General features: G+C 49.6%; 1 protein-coding gene across 3 annotated transcripts in view; it reads right to left on the reverse strand.

Annotated features, from left to right (window-relative positions):
* The window catches only part of LOC146869749 (uncharacterized), a 101,833-nt gene that overhangs the window by 75,546 nt on the left and 1,923 nt on the right, over nt 1–24,364 (reverse strand). For 2 of the 3 annotated variants that reach the window (XM_085614154.1, XM_085614138.1), the window contains exon 2: nt 3,675–3,980. In XM_085614154.1, the coding sequence (XP_085470280.1) occupies nt 3,675–3,980 (306 nt within the window). The remainder of the gene's footprint in view (nt 1–3,674; nt 3,981–24,364) is intronic. The other variant, XM_085614146.1, reaches the window with a different exon arrangement.

Genomic DNA, 24,364 nt, shown 5'->3' on the forward strand with positions numbered 1-24,364 from the left:
GGCTAGAGACACCTTTAAGGCATTGTGTTTCTGCCATAGGATCCTCAACGAGAAAGGGCCGAGATATCTGCTCCCACTACTCACTGCCTATAGACCTACTCAGAATTTGAGGTTTTTGGGCAATGCTAAGCTGATCGTGCCCAAGTTTCATAAGGTTCGGTCAGGAGGTAGTTCCTTGGGTTTTCTCGCGGCTAAGGCCTGGAATGCCCTACCTATGCAACTGAGGACAAGTCCATCGGAGACAATGTTTTGAAAAAAACTGAAAACCTGGCTCTTTCTATCTCCCCCTGGGGGCTGGTAGCAGGCCTCTCGTATCTTAGGGCCTATGGGACTGGGGGGGGGGAGGGTCTGGGCCAGTTGCCATGGTCTACGGTGTCCTAGCGTAGGGACATTCCGTTGGAGTAACCAGTGCCTTTACAAGCTTAATAATAATAATAATAATAATAAGTTGGCTTCACAACTAATCCATCCAGATCAGAAAGGGTTTGTCACGAAGCACCAAATCCATTATCTCACACAGCAATGAATCGGATGCATCGACCTGGCCATGGAGCCTTCGACTCCTTTGGCTGTTGCCACAATGTATGTGCCCAAGGCCTTTGACCGGGCTTATTGGGTATATTTGTGGGCGGTCTTGGCAGCTCTAGGGTTTAGCCCGTGTTTTATTTTGACTCTTCAGAGAATGTATGCAAACTCGTTGGCACAAATTTTATTTAATAGACCTCTGACGGAGAGTTTGTTTTAGGATTACCTGAGGTACGAGGCAAGGGTGCCCTCTCTCTCCTCTTTTGTTTGATATTTATATCGAACCATTTGCCCAGTTACTTAGACGAGAACCCTAGGTAATTCCCTTTTCTGTACCACAACTAAGCAATGAGATAGTGCTTCACGCAGATGATTTATTAAGTTATACCTCATACCCTTTTCATACCATCCTCAGGGTAGAAAAGTTAGCAGAAGAATTTTGGGGCATTGTCCGGTTATGCTGTTAATACAACTGCGTCGGAGATTATGTGCTAGAATATCACTAATTGGAGTCGGGAGGGGACAGAGTTTAGGTATTTGGCTATTTCAATAGTTCATTCACTGGGGAGGGTCCAGCACATAATTCAGGGCAGGTGGCAAAGGAGATTGATAGGCTCCTTATAAGGTGGAGAAACTTGCCATTATCGATCTATGGGTGAGTAAACCTGATTAAAATGATCATTTTACCTAAGCTGACCTATCTTTTCGATTGTATCCCACTTACGTTTCCTAAAAAAGAGATAGAAATAACTCAGGGGAAATTCACTAGTTTTATCTGGGCTTCAGGGGGAGCTAGGCTCTCTTGGAAAAAGCTAAGGAGGAGTTTGAAGCAAGGAGGTCTGGCATTACCGGATTTAAACGTCTATTGTATGGCTTTCCAATTCAAAATCTGTAGGATGCTTCTCGTGACACCGGATAGTTCCACATGGGGCTGGATACTATCAGAAATGGTGGTAGGGCTGGGACCCACTGGTTTTTAATATAAATTTGGGGCTCCCAGGTTTTTTAAGAAAGTCCGCCTGGAAGGTTTAGAAGCGATGCTTCGCCTCTGGCACAGTATTAGAAAGATTCTGGGCATCAGGTACTACTCTGATTTCTCCCCAGTTTGGGATTCCTCGGGCACCCCTGAATGTTTATTTACCTCTGAAGGAGGCCGGAATATTTAGTTGGGGGATCTCTTCACAGTGCAAAGGCTTTTACTATGCGCGGGCAGAGAACACCGCTCCGCCAGTGGAGTGTGTGGAGGTTTCCCTACTCCGCGCTCCGCTTAGAACGCGGTGTAGGGAAAAAAACTCTGACTCCGCAGTGGAGCGGAGTTAGCCAGCCTCCTCCTAAATAAGCCCCCCACCTCCACCCGCCCTAAAAAATAATAATGACAACGTAATTTAAAAGAAATAAAGTCGCTTACCTGTATTGCGGCATCCCCGGGCTGCTCTCCTCCTCCTCGCCGTACATCTTGCATGAAATGCGCATGCGCGCATTTCTTTGTGAGAAATGCGCGTGCGCGGGCATGTGCAGTTCATGCAAGATGTACGGCAAGGAGGAGGAAAGCAGCCCAGGCACGCCACAATACAGGTAAGTGACTTTTTATTTCTTTTAAATTATGTTGGCACTATTATTTTATTAGGGGTTGGAGGCGGGTAGCGGAGTGGAGCGGAGTTCCACGGAGTTTTACCCCAACTCCGTGGACCTCTGCGTAGTTGCAACTCCGCAAGCTCCGCCCGGGATTAGCTTTGACCCTGGGAAATACTTCTGGCAAAGACCGGGGGTTCCCAGTCTAGATTTATGTATATACAGCTCAGATTTTGATATCTGAGTGCGTGTTCAGAGATTGGTGATGCCTGGGAGGTTGAACCAAAAAAGGCACCGCAATAGAAAGGCCACACCAGTAGCAGCTCCTCGAGGGAGTGCTGCGGTGCGGTGCGGCTGGGCGGGGGAGGGGAGGGGTAGGGTGGGGTGTAGTAAACACCGGCACACGACCGAACGGAGTTAAGTAAACAAATAAATATATAAAACAAATGATATTGTGCTTGCTGCATCGCCAAATTGCAAGCTGCATCGCCAAATGGCGATGCAGCACGCACAATGTAATTTGTTTTATTTATTTATTTGTTTACTTAACTCAATTCGGCCGTATGCCGGAGTTTACTATCCCCCACCCTGCCCCTCCCCGCCGCGCCTCACCGCCATTCAGCACTCCCTCGATGAGCCGCCACTGCGCCACACAGGACTGTTAAGTCTATGTTGTGTAGGAACTGGTGTGCATGCACAAAGGGGGCCCCCTTTGTTTCCTCTCTGCCACGGTTTTCATGGGGGGAACCGCCATGGAAACCGCGGTGGAGAGGAAACTCGTGATATGCTTGGCGGCACCACGACGGTCCCGCCAAACATATTGCGTCCTCAGGACCACCGCCAGGTGGCATTGGCAGTCCAATGGTGGTTCCGACCGTCCAAGTCGTAATAGGGCGATCGGACCGATGGTGCGGTGGTGGCTGGACCACCACCGCCGAGCCAACACATGTCTGGTGGTCCTCGGTTAGCCAGACTTGTAATTGGACCCTTGGTGTGTTACATCTCTCACGGGCAGGGATGAGGCGTTATAATGAGAAAGGACATCAACTGATGTGGATTTTGGAAGGAACACGTGAGCACATCCTGATGGCTGCAGCGTGTCTCTGCAGAATCTGTAGCTCATGCAAAGTAACATTAGTTACATGACATCATCTGCAGTGATGTCAGCAGAAAGCAAGGATTGGCTGGAGGTCTGCGTGATTCTCATTGCTTCCTGATGGCTCCAGTGCTGGAGGTGAGAGTGTGTTTCAGGGGAGGCTTCGGACGCAGCAGTGAAGAGTTCGTCAACAGGAACCATCAGGTTGGGAGTAGAGGAGTGAAGTGGGGCGGGGGTGCAGGGGAGGTCTTCAGAAGAGAAAGGATGGTGCTAGTACTGGAGAGATGTGGCTAGATGGTCTCCAGCTCTGAAGCGACAATGATTGCGTGTAATGTTGTGCCTGTGGAGCCTCTAGCACAGTGCACAGAGTTACACTGGTGTGTTCATGTACCTCAATGGGAGGATGGTGGGCATGGTGCTGTCCCAGAGTAGCCCACCCCAGTTGGGAAGGACCATGCTACCTCATTTATGTACCCTTTACCTCCTTCCACCAGCAGGTCTATGCTGACGTCTTTGCGGTTCCTCTGATAGCAGGTGAACACCCCTGAATCGCTCATCACCACATTCCTCAGTACCAGCGACTCGTATTGGAGAGAGAGGCGGTCTCTGAACCGGGATGGTTGTACCAGCTTGATGGATGCTCCAGGGGTGATCAGCAAAGCCTCCCTGCTGACTCCAGCACACTTTGGGAACTTTGGGGTCCAGATCCAGTGCGCGATTCCAGCATCCGGCGGGCAAGGGAGATGCACTGAACGCCCCATCCTCACCCTCTTCAACTCCAAAGCTGCTGAGGGAAAAACACAATATTTACTATGGCCCTGTACATGCATTCATTTAACATACAGTGGAGTATGACGCCCCCTTCAGTAACTTATATCTTGGCCAATGAAAGAAGAGTATGTACCACTGCGGGCTCTGCTGAATTCGGAAAGGAATGACTTTTCCTCATGTAGAGGGGATTCGACCTGTTGTAGGACTTTTAAGTAGGTTTCCTCTTTTAACCGCCACCAATTTATGAACTTGGATCTTCACAGAGATCCACATATACATTCCTATGTTATACAAAATTAACAATCGTTCAATACACTAATAATGTAGTTTCAATACAGATGTATTAAAAGTTTTATAAATGTAGCAATTTTAAAGCATAACCTTTCCAGAAATATTATTAATTGACGGGACTTATCTACAGACAATGTACAAAATCAAATAAAAAGAGGTTTCAAGAGCTGACAACGCATAAAGTGCAATGCTGGACAAATAAAAATGACATCATCAAGACCCTAAAGACCACCATTGCAAACTTTACAAGTCCTTTCTTTGACATACATTTTTTGAGAAGGACCTGGAACAACCATTAATGGTGACATAATCATTCTTAGCGGTAACATATTCATTCTTAAAAATAGAAGCGCACTGTGGACCCATTCCATGTTAGATAGGGCTATTGGGTTCCCTCAAAACAATAAAAAATAATACATTTAGATTTATCTTTTTTTAAACAGTGTTTTATATCTAAATTTAGGCTAGCGCTTGGCGAGAGACTTGAGCTGAAATTTCAAGTGTGACAATGCTATAGACTTAAATTGGTAATGCAGGGTCTTAAATTGATCCAAGACACATAGGGAGTTTTTAAGAAATATACTATCTTTTCTCTTGCGAACAAATATTTCTACACCCAATAAGATCCGGAAGGAATTTTCTAAACTAATATTTTCTTGTATACATGAGACTTAGTATTGTTAGGCGATATAGCATTGGTTTTACATACAGTGGAGTATGGCATTCCCGGCGTATATCCTGGCCAATGAAACAACAGTATGTGCCACGGCGGGCTCTGCTGAGTTGGGATATGAATTACTTTTCCTCGTGTAGTGGTGATTCAACCTGTTGTAAGTCACAAATTCAGAGAGGTCTTTTAACAGAGTCACTTTGATCCAGACAGGGTTCTGCTCAATCACACATTAGTCATTACACTCAGAAGGGCTTACACAGGCTGAGTGTAACTCATCGAGGAGGGCTGCAGTTCTTTCAAACTTAGGAGATGGATGTACAGCAGTCCTCTGTCAAAGAGTAAGGTCTGTGCAGCTACAAGCACATCAGCGAGTCACAGAATATGTGAACAAGGTGATTGTACTCACGATTTGGAAAGTCAGTTAGTAACAACTATTAAGAAAAGACACTGCACATTGATTGGTTGAGGAGTAACTGAAACTCTTTTAAAGAACTCAACATTGTAGGCTAGAATATTAATCACAGACCTCCTAATATCTCCTTGCTCGCAGGCAAAGCCCAGAAGAGTTATTGAAGGTTGTCCTGGTTTGACCTCTTTATATACCCAAGTGTATACGTGTGGTGTCGATATTTGTGTACAAATTTAGTACTGAGTGCATTTACTTAGGCGATACTTTCTTGGCTTGTGTTCCTAAAGGAATAATGTGTATTTTATTGCATACATAACTCCCTCTCCCTTGCCTGCCTATGAAAGTTTAGTAGGCTCGGAAGAGGTCGGTCCCATATCTACATACAGGGCCCATGTCACGTGTGATTAGCAAACAGCACAGCTTTAGGGCTAGATAAAGGTCAGTCACATGACAGATTGCCTCTGAAAGGCTGAATTAGTAGCAGTGCTGTGTACTGTCAATCACACATCACAATCACATCTGATTTGCTGGCTGGGCTGGGACAGAATCAGTCCTATCCAAAGTCTTGCTTCCCATAGGGCGATAGGCAGAGTCAGTCATGTCCCAAGCACACTCATAGATCTGACTGATGGTACCACAGCACCACTGCATTGAATGAATGCATGAATGAATAATGATATTTATAGAGCACAACGTTCACTCCGGGGAGCATCTTGGCGCTATCGGAAAACTGGGCGGGGGCTGTGGTGAGGAATTAGTAAGATTTGGGACATGATTTCCTCCCAGTCCCTGGATATCTGTTTTTTAACAGAGACATGGCTCAATTCCTCCAGCCATCCAACCATTGCGATAGCAATCCCGGATAACTTAAAATTAATCCATCTTGATAGAGAAGGAAAAACGGGCGGGGGCATGGCCATAGCTTTCAAAAACACTATAAACATGACATGGGTTTTTACCACAAACACTGACTCCATGGAGGGAGGTATTTTTAAGATTAGTGTGTCGGCTACGGATAGCTGGAATGGAGCACTGATTTACCGTCAGCTACTGATAGAACAGATAGCCATGCACGTTTTAGCCTCCAACAAATTTCTCCTTCTTGGCGATTTTAACTTCCATGAGGAAGAGCACATCAACCCGGAAGTCAGGAAACTTCTATCTGACCTAGAAACACTAGGGCTCCCCCAAAGAGTCAAGGGACCCACACATACATACACTGGGGAGAGGAGTTGGCCTAACGTCTAGGGCGGTCGACCTCGAATCTGGGAAACTGGGTTCGAGTCTCGGCAATGACGTTGAACATCTTGTGATTCTGGGCAAACAACTAACTCTCCCCTGCCTAACAAAAAGGAATGTGTCCTCATGTAATACAACTGGTGCTATGTAAAGCGCTCTGATACCCAATTCGGGTCAAGTGCACGCTCTGTAAAATAAAAAAATAAAGCTGGTCACACATTGGACCTAATCTTCTCCAAGACAGTACAGCTGGATTGTAAGACTCCTCTTCCCCTCACATGGACCGATCATTTTTTAATCCCTTTAGAGGTACAGCCCCCTCACTCTTGGGGTCCTATTACAAACAATAGATCATGAACCAATGCGTACAGGCCATGGCATAAACTTACTCCTGAAGCCTTTGGTAAAGTCTTTCACCCTCAGTTACCAAACGATGACCAAGAGGTCTCAGAATTGTTGAATTCTTTTAACACTGTCTTTATGGCGGTCCTGGACAAAGCCGTCCCCTCTAAAAACTACGCTCTTGCTTATCATCGACCGTCAGCCCTGTGGTTTACGCCAGAACTAAAACAAGAAAAAACTAAATGTAAGACCGTAGAGAGATTGTTGCCAAAAAGGAAAGAGGCTCAAGATAGGGAAAAATATAAACAAGCGCTGTCCCGATACCATCAGAATATTAAATCAGCTAGGCGATCCTTTATTATTAATCAAATCGAACGAGTCGACAACTCCCCCAAAGTCCTTTCCAGGATAGTTCAGGATTTCATTTCTCCACAAGCATGTAGCCAATCTCCCGCGGAATCCCAGGACCTCTGTAAGTCTCTGCCTAATTTCTTCCAGGAGAAAAGTACTCTCATTTACTCAAAATTCCCTACTGCCCCCTTACAAAACACAGTGACCACCAGTTCCAACGAAGAGCAGTAAAAGCACCCCATGAACACTAGACAGGTTCCAGCCCCTTACTTTAGAGGAAATTCACAGCTCTCGGGCTGCAGCCAAATCAGGTCCCCTCGGGATCTCTGTCCACCAAAAATAACATCTCTTCCGGCTGCCTGCTGCGAACCAATCATCCAAGAGATCTTCAACTGCGCAAAAAAACAGGCAATATTCCGACAGCACGGAAGGCAGCATGTGTTCAACCTATACTAAAAAAGCAACGCTTGATGGACAATCTCTTGGCAATTCTCGCCCAGTATCTCTGTTACCTCTTCTGGGCAAACAGCTTGAAGGCCTCATAAACAAGCAGCTGGGATCCTATCCCGAGTTCAACTACATCCTTGATCCCGCACAATCGCGCTTTCGCCCTGGGTACCGTACAGAGACGGCACTGCTGGCCGTGACGATTCTCTGAGGCTGGAGGCAGATGCAGGATTACCAGTTATACTGATATTATTAGATCTTTCTGCAGCCTTGGATACTGTGGTGACCAGGACAGGCCACGCTGTGCTTACGCTGGAGCGCTGGAATGACCACAGGACTGCAGATAGTGTGGTTAACCCGGAAAGACCCCGAGCGGTCTTCCGTGACTTTATTTATACCTCGAGGCGAGCCCGCCTCGGGGGGTGTGGAATGCATGTGTGTCTTGTATACATTGTGTGGTAGAGGCCGAGTGGCTCTCTACATCCCTCCAACATTTTAGACAGCGCCAACGTCTCAGTTCTCCACTCAGGGCGAGGGACACACAAAGTCTCTGAGTCTCTGACTTGGAGCCGGATTGCTTCGTAGCCGGGAGCCAACTCCTCTGCTGGGTCCACCTCTGTCCTCCAGACTCCGGGAACCAGCTTCTTCCCGCGGGCCTCCACTCTCCTGGGGGCTGCTTGTGCGGTGTTCTGACTCACCCCGTTGAGCACTTCCGCGTTCTCCTGGGGACCCCCTCTCCGGGGTGGGCGACCAGGTCATGATGTCGTCGCACTCTGTTTCTCTTTCTCCGTCCTCCTGTTCTCCCGCTGGTTCCCCTTCTATCTTCTTGAAATACGAGGCGTTCCTTGTTTCTCTCGCGTCACCTCGTCCAGCTGTGATCATGGTCCCTTTTGTTGCGAGCACCGTCCACACCTCCGGCTCAAAAGGTGTCCGGAACTTCCATCCAGGGTGTCGATCTTTTACCACCACCTTGTCTCCAGCTGCTAGTTGGTGATCCCTAGCTCTCCGATATTCGCTAGCCTTGTTGTTTGTCTTTTCTCTTCGCTCCTGCACCCTTCTCTCGTCGTGTGCAGGCGGACTCCAGGATGGGTCAGTCGGTATTCCGTCTCGAGGGGCTTCCTTGAAGAGGAGGTGGGCCGGCGCACATTTCGTCGTACAGTGCGGCGTGTGCCTGTACGCGTCCAGAAATTTGGTCAGCGCCGTCTCTGTGTCCTGACCTTGTTCGACGGCAATGCGCAGAGCTCTCTTCAGTGTGCGCATCAGCCTTTCTACATCCCCATTCGCTTGTGGCCATAGAGGGGTGATCCGCCTGTGCTTGATCGCTCGCTTTGCCAGGTACTCCCTGAAGTCCTGGCCTTGAAATGGCGGGCCATTGTCGGATCTGACTTCCTTGGGGTTCCCAAACATGGCGAATGTTTTCTCCAGAGCCAGCCGTATGTGTTGGAATGACGTGGATTCCACGACTTCTACCACTGGATACTTGGTGTAGGCATCGACGAGCACTAGCATTTGCCTCCCGTCTGGGAAACTGCCAAAATCCACACTTACGTTGGACCACGGGTGACGACAGGGCTCCTCCGTGATTACTGGCGCTGACGGTGGGCCACCGCCCATGATTGTGCACGCTCGGCACCGCCGTACTAACTCTTCTACCATTGTGTCCATGGCTGGAAACCAGACTTTGTTTCTAAGGCGTGCCTTAGTCTTCGCCATGCCTTGGTGGCCTTCGTGCGCCAGTTGCAGGAACTGGCCTTGTAGTGCCTTGGGACGACTAGGAGATGACCTCTTAAGACTGCACCGCAATCCCCCATGCTTAACTCGTGGCGGACTTGCCAAAGCTGTTGTTGCGCGTGTTTCTCTTCTTCTGTGAGCACCCTGTTCCCTTCCAGGAACGTTTTCCAATCGTGCGATGCCAGGGCCATTTTTACCTTCGTTAGGGTCACGTCATTGTCTGTGGCTCGGCCAACTTCCTCCAGGGTCACCGCATCTGGACAAGCATCGCGGACAATCATCTGGACATAGGCGTCGGAGTACCTGACATCCGTGGGGACGCATGACGGGGGAAGCTCCTCCGGGTGACGGGATAAGTAGTCCGCCGGGTTGTGGGCCCCTGGGCGAAAGAGTACGGTGAAACGGTATTGCTGCAACTGTACCGCCCATCTTTCGATGCGAGGAGGCGCCAGCCGCGTGGTGCCTCCAAACAGTGGGACCAACGGCTTGTGGTCCGTGATGACCGTGAAGTCTTGCCCAAACAAGTAGAGGTGAAAATGTTGGCAGGCCCACTTTATTGCCAGCGCTTCTCTCTCTATTTGCGCGTAGCGCGTCTCTGTGTCCGATAGAGCACGACTGGCATACGCAACTGGTTTCCATGTCCCTTTTCCATGCTCCTGCAACAGTACTGCTCCCAGGCCCACCGGGCTGGCGTCCACAACAAGCTCTGTCGGCTGCCCCGGGCGGAAGTAGGCCATGACAGTATTGTCCTGCAGCGCTGCCTTGATCTTCGTGAACGCCGCGTTGGCTTCAACCGTCCACCTCCAGGGCTGGTCGCCTCGCGTGAGGGCACGGAGGGGTTTGGATAGGGCGGCGAGGTTCGGAATGAACCTCCCGCAATACGTCGCCATCCCGAGGAAACTCCTTACTTCGGTGGGTGACTTGGGGATGCTGGCCGACCGCAGGGCGAACGCCTTCTTCGGATCAACTTTGAGGCCTTCCCGCGTGAATGTGTACCTGAAGAAATCGATCGACTCTTGATAGAAGACGCACTTCTCCTTGTGCAATGTCAGACCATGGTCTCTGAGCCGTTGGAGCGTCGCTCTCAGCTGGGCATGATGGTCCTCCAGTGTGCACGAGAATACTAAAATGTCATCGCTTAAGTTGATTAATCCAGTCAGGCCTGACAGGGTTTCTTTGATGGCATTTTGAAACACCTCTGCCGCTGACGATACTCCGAAACTGAGGCGCTTATACCGACGGAGGCCCACGTGCGTAGCGAAGGTCGTGATATACCTGCTGTTTGGTTCCAGCTGGTGGTACCCCGCGTTAAGGTCCAGTTTTGAGAACCATTTGGCGCCGTTGAGGTCCGCAACGATGTCATCCATAGTTGGTGTCACATGGCGTTCTCTTTTGACAGCCACGTTGGGTAGCCTCATATCAACACATAACCGGATCGCTCCCGGTTGTTTCGGCTTTGGAGCGACCACCAGCGGAGACACCCAGGGTGTGGGGCCGGTGACCTTCTCTATGACATCCAGCGCCTCGAGCTTCGCCAGCTCCGCCTCAACCTGGGGCCTCAGGTTGTACGGTACCCTCCGGTGACGCAGGGCTATCGGTTTGACGGTTGGGTCTATGTGAAGCCTAAATTGTTTCCCCTTCAGCTTCCCTAGTCCTTTGAACAGCTCGGGAAACTCCTGCAGGATGCTCTCGGCGTGCGCTTCGTGCACCTCGTTTGTGAAGAAGACAAGCCCCAAGTCCTCGGCTGTGTGACAGTTCAGGAGGGTACCCTTCCGTCCCTCTGTCACATGGAACCTCGCTGTGGTGGCGAGAGGGCCGCTGGTGACGGTTGTTTCGAAAACACTTCTCAAGGGTAGGGGATCGACGCCTCCGTATGCATATATTCTCGCTTTTGTCGGCAGTAGAGGGGGCCGGTGCGCCAGTTGTTCGAACTGTTGAGAGTCCATGACGTTCACCGTGGCTCCTGTGTCTATGAGTGCCTGTAGATCTGTGTCGAACATCCTGAACGAACACATGGAAGGCGGTCTGCGCCTGCTTCCCGACTGGCCAACGAAGGAGACATAGTACACTTCTTCATCGTCGTCCTCTAGGTCAATGTTTTGGTGGTATGCGACATCTTCTTTCGTATCAGCCGTGTCTGCAATCGACAGCTGCCGGACTCTGTGAGAACCCTCTCTGCCTCCTCGGTGCAGGCCTCGACTGGCCACTGCGGCAAACTTTGGCATAGTGGTTCAGCTTCCCACACCGGGAGCACTCTCGCCCTTTCGCTCCGCACGTGGCCGTTGGGAGGTGGTCCTCCCCGCAGTTCCCGCAGGGCCCTCCTGGTGGCGGCCTCGCCCTGACTGGTGCGGGCTGCGGTCGCCTTCTGATCACGTCGACACGTTCCTCTTTGACCTGCGGAAGCCGTGAGGTGCTCTGCATCGGAGACGGCCTGTGAAGAGCTGCGGCCATTTCTTCCGCCCTGACGTCCGAGAGTTCGTGGGACCTGGCCAACACCAGGATCTGGTCTAGCGTGATGCCGGGCTGGCGCAGGATCAGCTTCCTGAGTAGGACGGATTTGCACCCCAATATGATCTGGCTCCTGATCTCCTCACGCTGGTCAGCGAACCCGCAGGTGGCCGCCAGCTTCCTCAGCCTGGCATGAAACATGTTCACGGACTCATCCGCCAGCTGCAGAGAGCGTCTAAATTTGAATTTTTCGAAGTCTATGTTGAGCTGCGGATCGAAATGCAGGTTGAGAGCAGCCACTGCCGCGTCGTACTGATCCGCATTGCCGGTATTCGGGTGGGTCTGGAATAGGTCATAGATTTCTGGTCCCCCGTAGAAAATAAGCAGGGAGCGCTTGACTGTATTGTCCGTTTCACGAGTCCCTGTGAAATAATTGTTGAGCTGGCCCACCCATGCTCGCCATCAGGTGGCCGCGGTGGCTGGATCCGCCATCTCACTAAAAGGTGGGAGAGGGTTAACAGTTGAGTGAATGTGGCGCGGTTCGTTCGCGCGCCCCCCTCCGCCTTGGGCCGCAGCCGGGCCCGGCTGGGCGTTGGCGCCTGCTTGCTGCTGCGTGCGCATGCTTCTGGGCGAGGCAGGGAGAGACGTGAGGTTGATTGCGGGTGGGCAGCGCCTGGTGGCCGGGTGAGGGCGGGGCTAGGTACTCACTCAGGCGTAGCACCGACTCCGAACTCTGGAATGGCAGTCACCTTGCAGCAGGCAGGAAGGAGCACACACCACCGCACCCTACTGGATAGAAGGGATGCTGGGCTTGACTTTGCCAATGCTTGATGTCCCCAGACCTTTGCACATGGGAGTGTGAGAAGCTCCTGCTTTTGCCAATGCTTGCTCGTCCCGGTCGACTCAGCCTTTGACCAAACTCGGCGGAGTACACCGGTGATGCGCCCGGCCGGCCAGGCCAGGCGAGGTAACCTCCCACGTGGCGGGAGCACTGGGCGGCCTCGCGGCAGCGTGCGGGCCTCGCAGGCGTCGTTCATGCTCTCGCGGGACAGCCACGGTGCGCGCGCACACCGCGCTACTCTCGGCCTTCTTGAAGAGGCGCACCGCCACTCGAGCGAGTCTCCGGAGAGGCAGGAGACACGCGCCAGGCTCCCGGGACCGGACAGCAGCAGAGCGCGAACCGGCCACAACGAAGCCAGCCAACGGTAAAGGAGCGTCGCGGGTGGGCTCCGCTGACGCCGCGGCACCAGCTCTGGCCTGCTGAGTGCACGCAGCGAGACTTCCGGCCTCGTCGCCAGTGTGGTGACCAGGCAGGCCACGCTGTGCTTACGCTGGAGCGCTGGAATGACCACAGGACTGCAGGTAGTGTGGTTAACCCGGAAAGACCCCGAGCGGTCTTCCGTGACTTTATTTATACCTCGAGGCGAGCCCGCCTCGAGGGGTGTGGAATGCATGTGTGTCTTGTATACATTGTGTGGTAGAGGCCGAGTGGCTCTCTACAGATACCATCTCTCATTCAAGGCTCTTGGAAAGGCGGCAGGAAATTTGTATTCAGGGTGCGGCACTGAAGTGGCTTCAGCATTTCCTAACCGTCATCCAGGGCTCGCATTCTTCTTGTAAAACGAGCTTGGACAAGGGTGTTCCGCAGGGCTCATGCTTGAGCCACACCTTGTTTAATATCTAAATGAAGTAAAAATGAAAGGCGTATTTGTGGAACGCACATCTCACTTTAGGCCTATTATCGGCCTCAGAATAATTAATGTGTTATTGGCCCCATTAGGAAATGAACCTGTGACCATCGAGCCCAACTGCAGAGCATGCTCCAGTCCATTGAGCCGTCAGTACTGCCTCCCCAGGTGAACACAATTATTTTCACAAAGTAAAAACATGCACCTAAAATAGATATATTACTACTACTTTAAGAAAGCATGTCAAGTGATGACCTTGTGGGTCTCGTAACTTTATAAGGTACTCAGCCTGTAAGTCTGGTAGCAGTTCATTTTTTGAGCACTGGGCCATGAAGTAATTGCTTTCCTAGTGCAAGACACGAAGGGGCCGATTATGAGTCCGCCAGACTCATGGTGGGGCAGTGGAGGCGGTTTTACGACCGCCACATTACGACCCTGGTGGTGGTGCCGCATTGGGACCTGGCGCGGCAGTCCAGATGCATCAATATGCTTGGCGGGATTGCTGTGGTACCGCCAACCATATTTTACGTGTTTCCTGTCCACCATGGTGGTTTCTTCTCCATGGATTGAGACATACAGAATACACTCCGCCCACTCTACGCCCCCTCCCAGGCGCACTTCCTCTTCCCACACAGCAGCCATGAAAAGAAATTCAACGCAAATGAATCCATCAAAAGAGATAATTTAGCGCCCTCTAGTGGTCGACGGACGAAATACATGCACTAGATCAAAATGAATGCGAAGTCAACCGCAATATCAAACTGTCTGAGAGTGCGTGTGAGTACGAAGGTCCGTGGACGGGGTCTACCCAGGTGTTTGGTGCTTTGGTGAGAAAGTGTTTTTACAGGCGAAGAGTTTCACGTTTTTCGGGTTTGTGGGAGCAAGATGGCGGGGCATCAAACAAGATTAAGATTATACATGTACTACCACATGTGATGGAATGGAAATGGAAAAAAATACTAATGGCTACAAATGAAGGTGCTGTAGAAAAGAGGGTGGAGTCATGAGGGGGTAAAAGTCTTGATGAACAGAGGTCACGTGTGTAGGAAGAGAGTTAAGGGACGACTAATTTCTGCTAGCACAAAGGTATTATTTATTTATTTTCTTTACAAATTCAATCTTCAAGGAAATTGACCAAAAATATGACATTTTGTAAAACTGTTCCGGCTTCTTTAATTCGCCACTTTGAGTTAGTGTCGTAGGTTAAGCATCCGCTGTAGAGATCTACGCTCATCTTGCAAGTCTTGGGTATAACACCTGCTAGAAAGCACAGGTGGTTTATGCATTTGCTGGAGAGATCTACCAGCAATTTGAGATCAAAGGCATGACGATTCAGAAATGGCTTTGAGGGTTAAAGTGCCTTCTGAGGAACACGGCGTGAAAAATGTAAATAACAGCTCTGTGTTCTATGCAAGATAACTCAGTGGGTTAAAGAGTTTGTTGCATCAGAGTAACCCTGCCCCCAAGTAATACGTAGCTACACTCGTAAAACAGCGCAGTTCAGCGGCAAACTTCTGCATGAAAACCAGCAGCTCGAAGCCTTGCAGTGTTATTTAGCACACGTTGCTATTCCGACAAAAGGACGTGACGTGAAGTGAGGCATTCTGCAACCAGGCGCAGACCGGAGAAGCAAGCGATTGGTGCATGCGGCCGTGTCACGTGCCCTGCAGCACACCCTCTCCAGCCACTGGATTGACACACTGCCCTGGGGCACACTCGGGCGATCTGTTAGGGCCTGCGGAACCAGGCCAGGTTCAAGAACAGCTGCTGGGAATGAGCTCCAGCCACTGCCCTGGGGCACACTCTGGGCGATCTGTTAGGGCCTGCTGAACCCGGCCAGGTTCAAGAACAGCTGCTGGGAATGAGCTCCAGCCACTGCCCTGGGGCACACTCTGGGCGATCTGTTAGGGCCTGCTGAACCCGGCCAGGTTCAAGAACAGCTGCTGGGAATGAACCCCAGCCACTCAGGGCCGGCCCTGTGTCCTATGTACTTTGTCGGCACACACATACCTGTGCAAGAAGTCTGTGGCACCGTGTTTAATCCTTGGAAATGTATTTCAATATTTTATCTAACAGGGTTTAGGTCTGGCTCAAGGGACCAATAGGATGAATCGAATCACTGACGTCCTCATAGTGGTTCACTATGTGGACTCATTCCAAGCACCCAGTGCTCCTCACACTGTCAGCCCAGAGCACTCAGGGTTCCAGGTCCTTGTGAGAATCCATTGAGGGTTTTACATTTCATTCCAGGACCTGTAGCCATGATATATGGGATACACCTGCGTTTGGCCCTTCTCGTCATTCGCGTACTCTGAGGTCCAGACACTGGATTGTGGAAAATGAAGCTTACAGATATTGCAGATTCCACAAGCTCCAGGAAAGAGTTTGAAGCCTGTAGTTTAGCAGCACCATCAGGGTGAAGGGGCTTTGAGCTGGCAGGCGACAGGAGGAACTATCTTGTGTGTTAAGTCCAAGTTTCATCTGGGAAATCCTCGACCTACGTCAGAAAGGCATTGGACTAGAGAGTCGCTAGTGCCAGTGCCGTTGATACTGAGGTGCAGCGGCATATCATGCAGGGCAGTAGTCAGAAAATTAAAAGAGTCCCTCCTTGCACCGAAGCAAGTGAGCACAAGCCTACCTTGAAGAGCTCCCTTGTCTCTTCCATCCAAGCATCTATCCATTCAACCCGTTACCTTCCACCCACCCTTTGGGATCTACCATCATTCTTTTATCCATCATTTAATCTTTCATCATTCCATCCACCAAACATTGCGTCCATCAGCTATGCATGCATGCTTCCATCCACCAATCATTTGGCTTACCCATCCATCAATAAAGCATTAAATCCATCAATTGATCCCTTCGGCCTCCCATCCTCTCAGATTTCGATTTACTCTACCATTCTTTCATCCAGCCGTCCTCCTGTCCACTCATCTTCACCCACTCAACCATCCCCATCATCCACTTATCCATTCTTTCATCCAGCCATCCTCCTATCCACTCATCTTTACCCACACATCCATCCCCATCACCCACTTATCCATTCTTTCATCCGGCCATCCTCCTGTCCACTCATCTTCACCCACTCATCCATCCCCATCACCCACTTACCATTCTTTCGTCCAGCCATCTTCCTATCCACTCATCTTCACTCACTCATCCATCCCCATCACCCACTTATCAATTCTTTCATCCAGCCATCCTCCTATCCACTCATCTTCACCCACTCATCCATCCCCATCACCCACTTATCAATTCTTTCATCCAGCCATCCTCCTATCCACTCATCTTCACCCACTCTTCCATCCCCATCACCCACTTACCATTCTTTCATCCAGCCATCCTCCTATCCACTCATCTTCACCCACTCATCCATCCCCATCACCCACTTATCCATTCTTTCGTCCAGCCATCCTCCTATCCACTCATCTTCACCCACTCATCCATCCCCATCACCCACTTATCAATTCTTTCATCCAGCCATCCTCCTATCCACTCATCTTCACCCACTCATCCATCCCCATCACCCACTTTTCCATTCTTTCATCCAGCCATCCTCCTGTCCACTCATCTTCACCCACTCATCCATCCCCATCACCCACTTACCATTCTTTCATCCAGCCATCCTCCTATCCACTCATCTTCACCCACTCATCCATCCCCATCACCCACTTACCATTCTTTCATCCAGCCATCCTCCTATCCACTGATCTTCACCCACTCATCAATCCCCATCACCCACTTACCATTCTTTCATCCAGCCATCCTCCTATCCACTCATCTTCACCCACTCTTCCATCCCCATCACCCACTTACCATTCTTTCATCCACCCATCCTCCTGTCCTCACCCGCCTATCCATCCTTTCACCCATCTCATCTGTCATCCACCTATCCTTGCACCCACTTACCCATTCTTCCTCTAACCCACCCATCCACCCACCCTTTTACCCACTCACACATTATCCTTTAACCCACTCATCCACCTATCCTATAGCCGCCCATCCTTACACACACTCATCCATCAACCTTCTATTCACTCATTCAGCAATCCATGCATCATTCATCATTATCTCCCTTTTCTATAAACCCATCGTTCTTCCTTATCGCGTCAATTCTGAGTATTTTTCATCTGGCAAACTGCAGACAGAAGAGGCCCATAAAAGCTCCAACACCGTAGCTACTAAAGCAAGGGTTTCACGACGCCCGTCTTCGTGTCGTGGTGGAAATCAATATCCGGGTTGGACAAGATCTCAACTAAGGGCTAGACCTACTCGCCGATAAGTAAATGGGGAGGGGGAGGGAGGTCAGCTTTTGAAACCCCAAATAAATAGCTGTTGGGTGTGGCATGAAGATTCTAGTCTTCAAGCATTTTGTTGCGTTGGACAGTCTTTTGATGGACAGTTGGGTAGCATGCGTCTACGCCTCTTCTGGCATAACGGCACTCTGAGGCCAAGAAGGTCTGCTCACTATTTATAACAATATATATCTAAAACAAAACAAAACTGTTTTAGGGGTCGATAGTTTTGAAGGCACCTGACAGGTCCTGCAGTATTAGCATGTAATCTTTCCCCTAAAAACAAGCATTTGCAATGCAACAGGTCTCGCATTTACGCGAGTTTGAGCTATTGGCATTGTAAATGACAATGCCTTTTATTTATGTTTTGGTTTTTTAAACATAAATAAAAAGCATTGTCAAAACTAGTCTTGTTGCAGTAATGTGCAATAATGTGGTGCATCGCTAGAACTTATAAGGTCCCAACGGCAAGACCGATTGCATTACAAATGCTTGTTAACATTTCTGTCGCTCCTTTAATGAGGTGTTGATGGATTTGGGGTGTCCATTGCTATTGGTACGCCGACGGCACGCAAAAGCACTTTAAACTTCAATCTGACAGAGGAAACTCTGATGTGTTTGTAAATACTCTCCTTAGTGTCACAGAGGGGATGGCTTGTAATTTTCTTAAATTGAATCTGGATAAGATGGAAGTACTGGTCATATCTAGTAAAATGGCAGCCCTCTGTGTGGCCACCTCTGTGGGCCCAGCTCCTGTTCTGGGGATTTAAACTGATTCAAATTATACTAACAAAAGGTGTACAGCTCCTGCTTTTGGCAAGTAAGAATCCTTAGGAAACCTTTGCCTCAAACAAGTGATTACTGGTCCATCAGGACATACAACTAGTGCAGAATGCTGCTGCACACATTATTACCGGTGCCTCCTCTGGGGAATAAATCTCTCCAACTCTAAAACATCTTCATGGGTTTCCAATAGAGCAGAGAATTGTTTTCAAACCCATGGCCATGGTCCATAGGTTGGTCCATAATGGCTCCCCCTCTCTCCTAGCTAAGAAAGTCAGTGAGAACAAGCACTCGTTTAATCTTCACTCCTGTGGAAACGTCTTGCTGTTGCACCTTGAGTTCAGGCAGTTTCTTTGGTGGCCGAGCCTTCTCCTGTGCTGCCGCAAGGGAATGAAGTGCTTTGCCCACGAAATTGTGTGGTCACTCGTCAGTTGTGGAGTTCAAGAAATAGTAAAAGACCAGCTGTTCAAATCTGCTTTAGATCATTGTTAGCCTTACGTAGACGGTAACCTAGCGCCAAGAAGCTGTGGCTTTTGCATGCTCAATATATATCCTAAGAATAAGAATTTAGTCAGTGAAACCACCCTGCCCCTGCTTGAAGTTTTTCTGATTCACATTAAATCCTCGAGGGGAATTGTCATCACCACTAAAATCTGACACCAGTTTGACTCCCTCAGGATTGACTTTCCTAAAAATCAAAAGCTACAGATCATGTCCATCATTGGTAGGACTTATTGTCAACTGTCTCACATTTCTGCTAACTTGCACTATATAAACTCCACCACAGAGACACATTAAACCATGGATCCATTTACAAAATCCATCAACTGTTACAAGAAATAAAGGCAAATTTGCCCTTTCCTTGTTTTCTAAGCTGTTGGCCCATATCATGATGCAAGTTGGTTGAATAACATTTCATCTCTGGTTTACACTTCCCATTGTTGGAGCAAAGGTGATAGCAAGTAACCCTAGGCATAGGACTACGCTACGCTCGAGTAGTTTGCGCACCTACGCGCTATGCGAATTGCACGTAGCACGGTGCAAAAACGCGTAGCGTAGCAGGCATTTTTTGCTTCCTCGCGGTCCTCAACGTCAAGTTGGCGACCGCGTGTGAGCAAAATAACATCCCGGCGAGACTTTTTCCTCGTTCGCGATCAGCAACATCAAGTTGCCGATCGCGAGTGTGGAAAATAAACCTCCCAGCGAGATTCTCAACGCGGGGACGTCAGGTTTCTCATTGCGAGTGGTCGCGTATGCTCGCGACCGCTCGCGATGAGATACTACCAGTCCGCATTGAGAAAGCTGCCGCTCGAGTACAAATCTACTCGAGCGGCAGAAAACGACCGCTTGCACTGTGCAAGATGCGGTTTTCAATGATTGCACAGTGCGGACAAGCAGTGCAAACAGCATTTTGCACAGTGCACTACGCAGTTTGCGTAGCTACGGGTAGCTCACGTAGTGCGAAGTGCACTTCGCGTAGCTACGCGTAGCACTACTACGCAAACTACGCCCAGGGTTAGCAAGTGGTTTGAACTAATTACTACAAGCAGCCCTAATTTACCAACCGGAAATTCATACTTTCAATAAGTTGTTATTGAATATCAGGGGTGCAGGATACCAATGCCCTCTAGTTTGAATTCCAACTCATACCTCTTTTGTACCCCACTAGACACTCCCTGCCCCTTTATCTCATTCTTTCAGATTATTTTCTTTATTATTTCCCTCTTATGTGTTTCTATCTCAGGCCACCACAGTCTCAAAGTAAGCACTGCTGCTACAAGCACACCAGCCGGTAGATATGCTACCTCAGCATACTAACCGCTCCGAGGTCCAATCACTAGTGCCTCTAGAAGTGGTTTTTGGGGGGAGGTGCGCTGGGAGAAAGATAAAAGTGGTGGGTCCACCTGCAAAGGATAATTGTAAGCTTGTTTGCTTAAAATGTTTGAATCCGATTTGTTTATGGCTGTATGTATATATCTCTCTCTATATATATATGATGGAAACAACCGCTTCCATAACCATAGCTCGCTCCGACTGCTTCCAGGCCGACAGCATTGCAACTGCTTCTACGCCTGCTGCTCCACACTGCAGTATTTGGGTCCACAATAGATGCCAGGTCCACAGCATCAACATGGCTTCCAGGCCCATGTCTGCCCAGAACTACTTTATGCCCTTAGCTGCCCACAACCGATTTCAGGCCCGTAGCAGGACACCACCGCTTCCAGGAACATGGATGGTCACAACCGCTTATAGCCCACAGCTGACTACTACTGCCTCCTGGACCACAGCATTGCAACTGCTTCCAGATGCATGGCTGGCTTCTGCAGCTTCCAATGACATGGCTGGTGACAACCGCTTCTAAGACCATTGTATAGCAGCTGTTGCAAGGCCAAAGGCTACAACCGTTTCCATGCCCAGGGCTGACAACAACCCCTTCATGCCCACAGCATCGCAACTGCTTCCGTGACCATGGCAGGCCAACACAGCTGTGAGAGAGCAAGGTCTTTGGAGGAGACCCACTCAACCGGATAACCGCCAAAGATGGAAGGAGAGGACGGATGAGAATTGCCTATTTACGGGCGAACAAAACACCTCAAGGAAGCAACCACCAAAGATGGAAGATTAAGTCATACTGAGAACTGCCTATAGCTAGACGAAACACCACCACCACAGACCACTGTCTATGGAGGAGACCAACTCAGCCGGACAACCACCAAAGAAGGAAGGAGAGGATGTAGGAGAACTGCCTAAAGATGGGCAAATAACGCCGCACAAGGAAGCAGCCGATGGAGGAGACCAACTCAACTGGGCAACCCCCAAAGATGGAAGGAGGGGACGGATGAGAATTGCCTATATACGGGCAGACACAACACTTCAAGGAAGCAGTATATGGAGGAGACCAGCTCAATCAAGCAACCACCAAAGATGGAAGATTAAGACATACTGAGAACTGCCTATAGCTAGACGAAACACCACCACAGACCACTGTCTATGGAGGAGACCGACTCAACCGGACAACCCCCAAAGAAGGAAGGAGAGGATGTAGGAGAACTGCCTATAGATGGGCAAATAATGCTGTACAAGGAAGCAGCCGATGGAGGAGACCAACTCAAATGGACAACCCCCAAAGATGGAAGGAGAAGGCGGATGAGAATTGCCTATATACGGGCAAGCAAAACACCTCAAGGAAGCAGTATATGGAGGAGACCAGCTCAATCAAGCAACCACCAAAGATGGAAGATTAAGACATACTGAGAACTGCCTATAGCTAGACGAAACACCACCACCACAGACCACTGTCTATGGAGGAGACCAACTCAGCCGGACAACCACCAAAGAAGGAAGGAGAGGATGTAGGAGAACTGCCTATAGATGGGCAAATAATGCTGCACAAGGAAGCAGCCGATGGAGGAGACCAACTCAACTGGACAACCCCCAAAGATGGAAGGAGAAGGCAGATGAGAATTGCCTATATACGGGCAAACAAAACACCTCAGGGAAGCAGTATATGGAGGACATGCATCTGAAACCACAGCCTGGGTAGCACTGGCAGACTCAACAATCCTATGAGAAGTTGCAACCAACGCATACCCTCGCAGCAATAAACTACACATAGTCAACACCATTCCTGGAGAAACCAAACAATGCCCCATACCAAACCTTGTTGGACCTCAAGAAATAAGATCCTCACCCTAAAGCAGAAGCAATCACACCTTTCTCCGGGCAAGGCATCAGCAGACCAGTAGAGTATTCAAGAAAGTTGAAGGACTCATACATCCTCCTAGCGCAGCGATGCAACGAACAAGGCCCAAGGGCGTCTTCTTCTTTTAAGCTGATATCACGTCTGATGATCACCAATGGATGGAATGTGGTCCCTCCTGGCAAACCCTGTGACCATTCTCCCTCCCTGACATCAACAGTGTGACCCCCATCAGGAGACACAGCAAACCATCTTCAGGTATGAGACTTCTACAGTCCAGGTCTACCCTGAATGTTCATTGCGGTACCTTCAAAGATAGCTATCTCACCGTCTGCTTGAATGAGGCTTCTCTGCGCCCAAAAATCCTTGGACCTGTCACTAGCGGCCCTTCCATGGGCAGTTCCATGGGCTGTGTGGGCTTGAGACCTGATGGATGACCATCGACTCCAGGGCATGAAGTTACTCCGGGCACCTAGGCGCTTACTTCTACCAGGCCCCATTAATGAGACGATCCACCCACTGAGGTCGATTCACGGAAGTGAGATCATACGCCCTTTCCTCTTCCCCGATGACATCACAGGGTTGACCCTTTGAACACCAAGCAGAGCTCAAGGAGCCATCTTTCCTTTCTACTCCTGCCCCAAGCGTCATGCTGGTTCAAGTGGCTACCTCTAATTGACACCCATAGCTTCATCTGAAGGCCTTGCATTTATCTGTGTTTGGTTTTGAAATTGTGAAGCGCCTAGGACACAATAAGTCGCTTCTTGGGACACGGAACCACTAGTGGTCAAGAACAGCATTCCCTGGATACAAAGTCAAACTAGGACCTCTATGTCTTAACTGAGCAAGGGATGCAGATTCCACTGCTGAACAATGTAGAATCTACTTCCAGGAGCTAGGAGAGCCTCTGTGCAGCACCACACGCAGGGCCTTCCCATAGCCCGCATCTAGGGTGGGTCCTGCAGGGGTGTCACCGCCACACACTGCCCACTCCTTCTCTCAAACCTAAGTGTGGAGCCATGAGGAGCGCCCAGATATTAGAGTGCTAAGTATGAGTGAACATGCACCAGCTGACCGACAAATACAACTTAAAAATGTGGAGAGAAAATATTTACCTAAATAGGCTTTCTACTGGCAGAGGAACCCCTTTCCCATAAGGCTCATAAATTGCCCAGAATTTGGGTCTATACCATGAATCATTTGGAAATGAACCCGTTGTTGTTATGTTTCTATACCATGCACCTTTGGAAGATGAATCCATTGTCGCTAATATTTCTATACCATGCACCATTTGGAGATGGACCCATTGTTCGTAACATTTCTATATTATGCACCATTTGGAGATGGATCCATTGTTTCTAATGTTTCTATACCATGCACCATATAGTGATGGATCCATTGTTTCTAACGTTTCTATGCCATGCACCATTTGGAGATGAATCCATTGTTGCTAATGTGTCTATACAGTTCTCCATTGGGAGAAAAAAACACTGCTGCTGTTGGTTCTGTACCGTGCACCACTGGTTGATGAATCCTCTCAATCAATCAGGGAATTGTGAAGTGCGCCCCGTGAGGGCCTCAAGGTGCTAGGGAAGGGGGCGGGGGATTGCAGCTCCGAGTCAGCCGAAGAGCCAGGTCTTGAGGCTCTTCCTGAAGGTGTGCAGAGTAGGGGAGCGTCTGATGTTGAGTGGGAGCTCGTTCCAGGTCTTGAGGCTCTTCCTTAAGGTGTGCAGAGTGGGGGAGCGTCTGATGTTGACCGGAAGCTCGTTCCAGGTCTTGAGGCTCTTCCTGAAGGTGTGCAGAGTGAGGGAGCGCCTGATGTTGAGCGGGAGCTCGTTCCACGTCTTGAGGCTCTTCCTGAAGGCGTGCAGAGTGGGGAATCGTCTGATGTTGATCGGGAGCTCGTTCCAGGTCTTGAGGTCCTTCCTGAAGGTGTGCAGAGTAGGGGAGTGTCTGATGTTGATCGGGATCTAGTTCCAGGTCTTGAGGCTCTTCCTGATGGT

The sequence above is a fragment of the Triturus cristatus genome, chromosome 1_1, assembly GCF_964204655.1.
Source record: "Triturus cristatus chromosome 1_1, aTriCri1.1, whole genome shotgun sequence".
In the NCBI taxonomy this organism is placed as follows: Eukaryota; Metazoa; Chordata; class Amphibia; order Caudata; family Salamandridae; genus Triturus; species Triturus cristatus.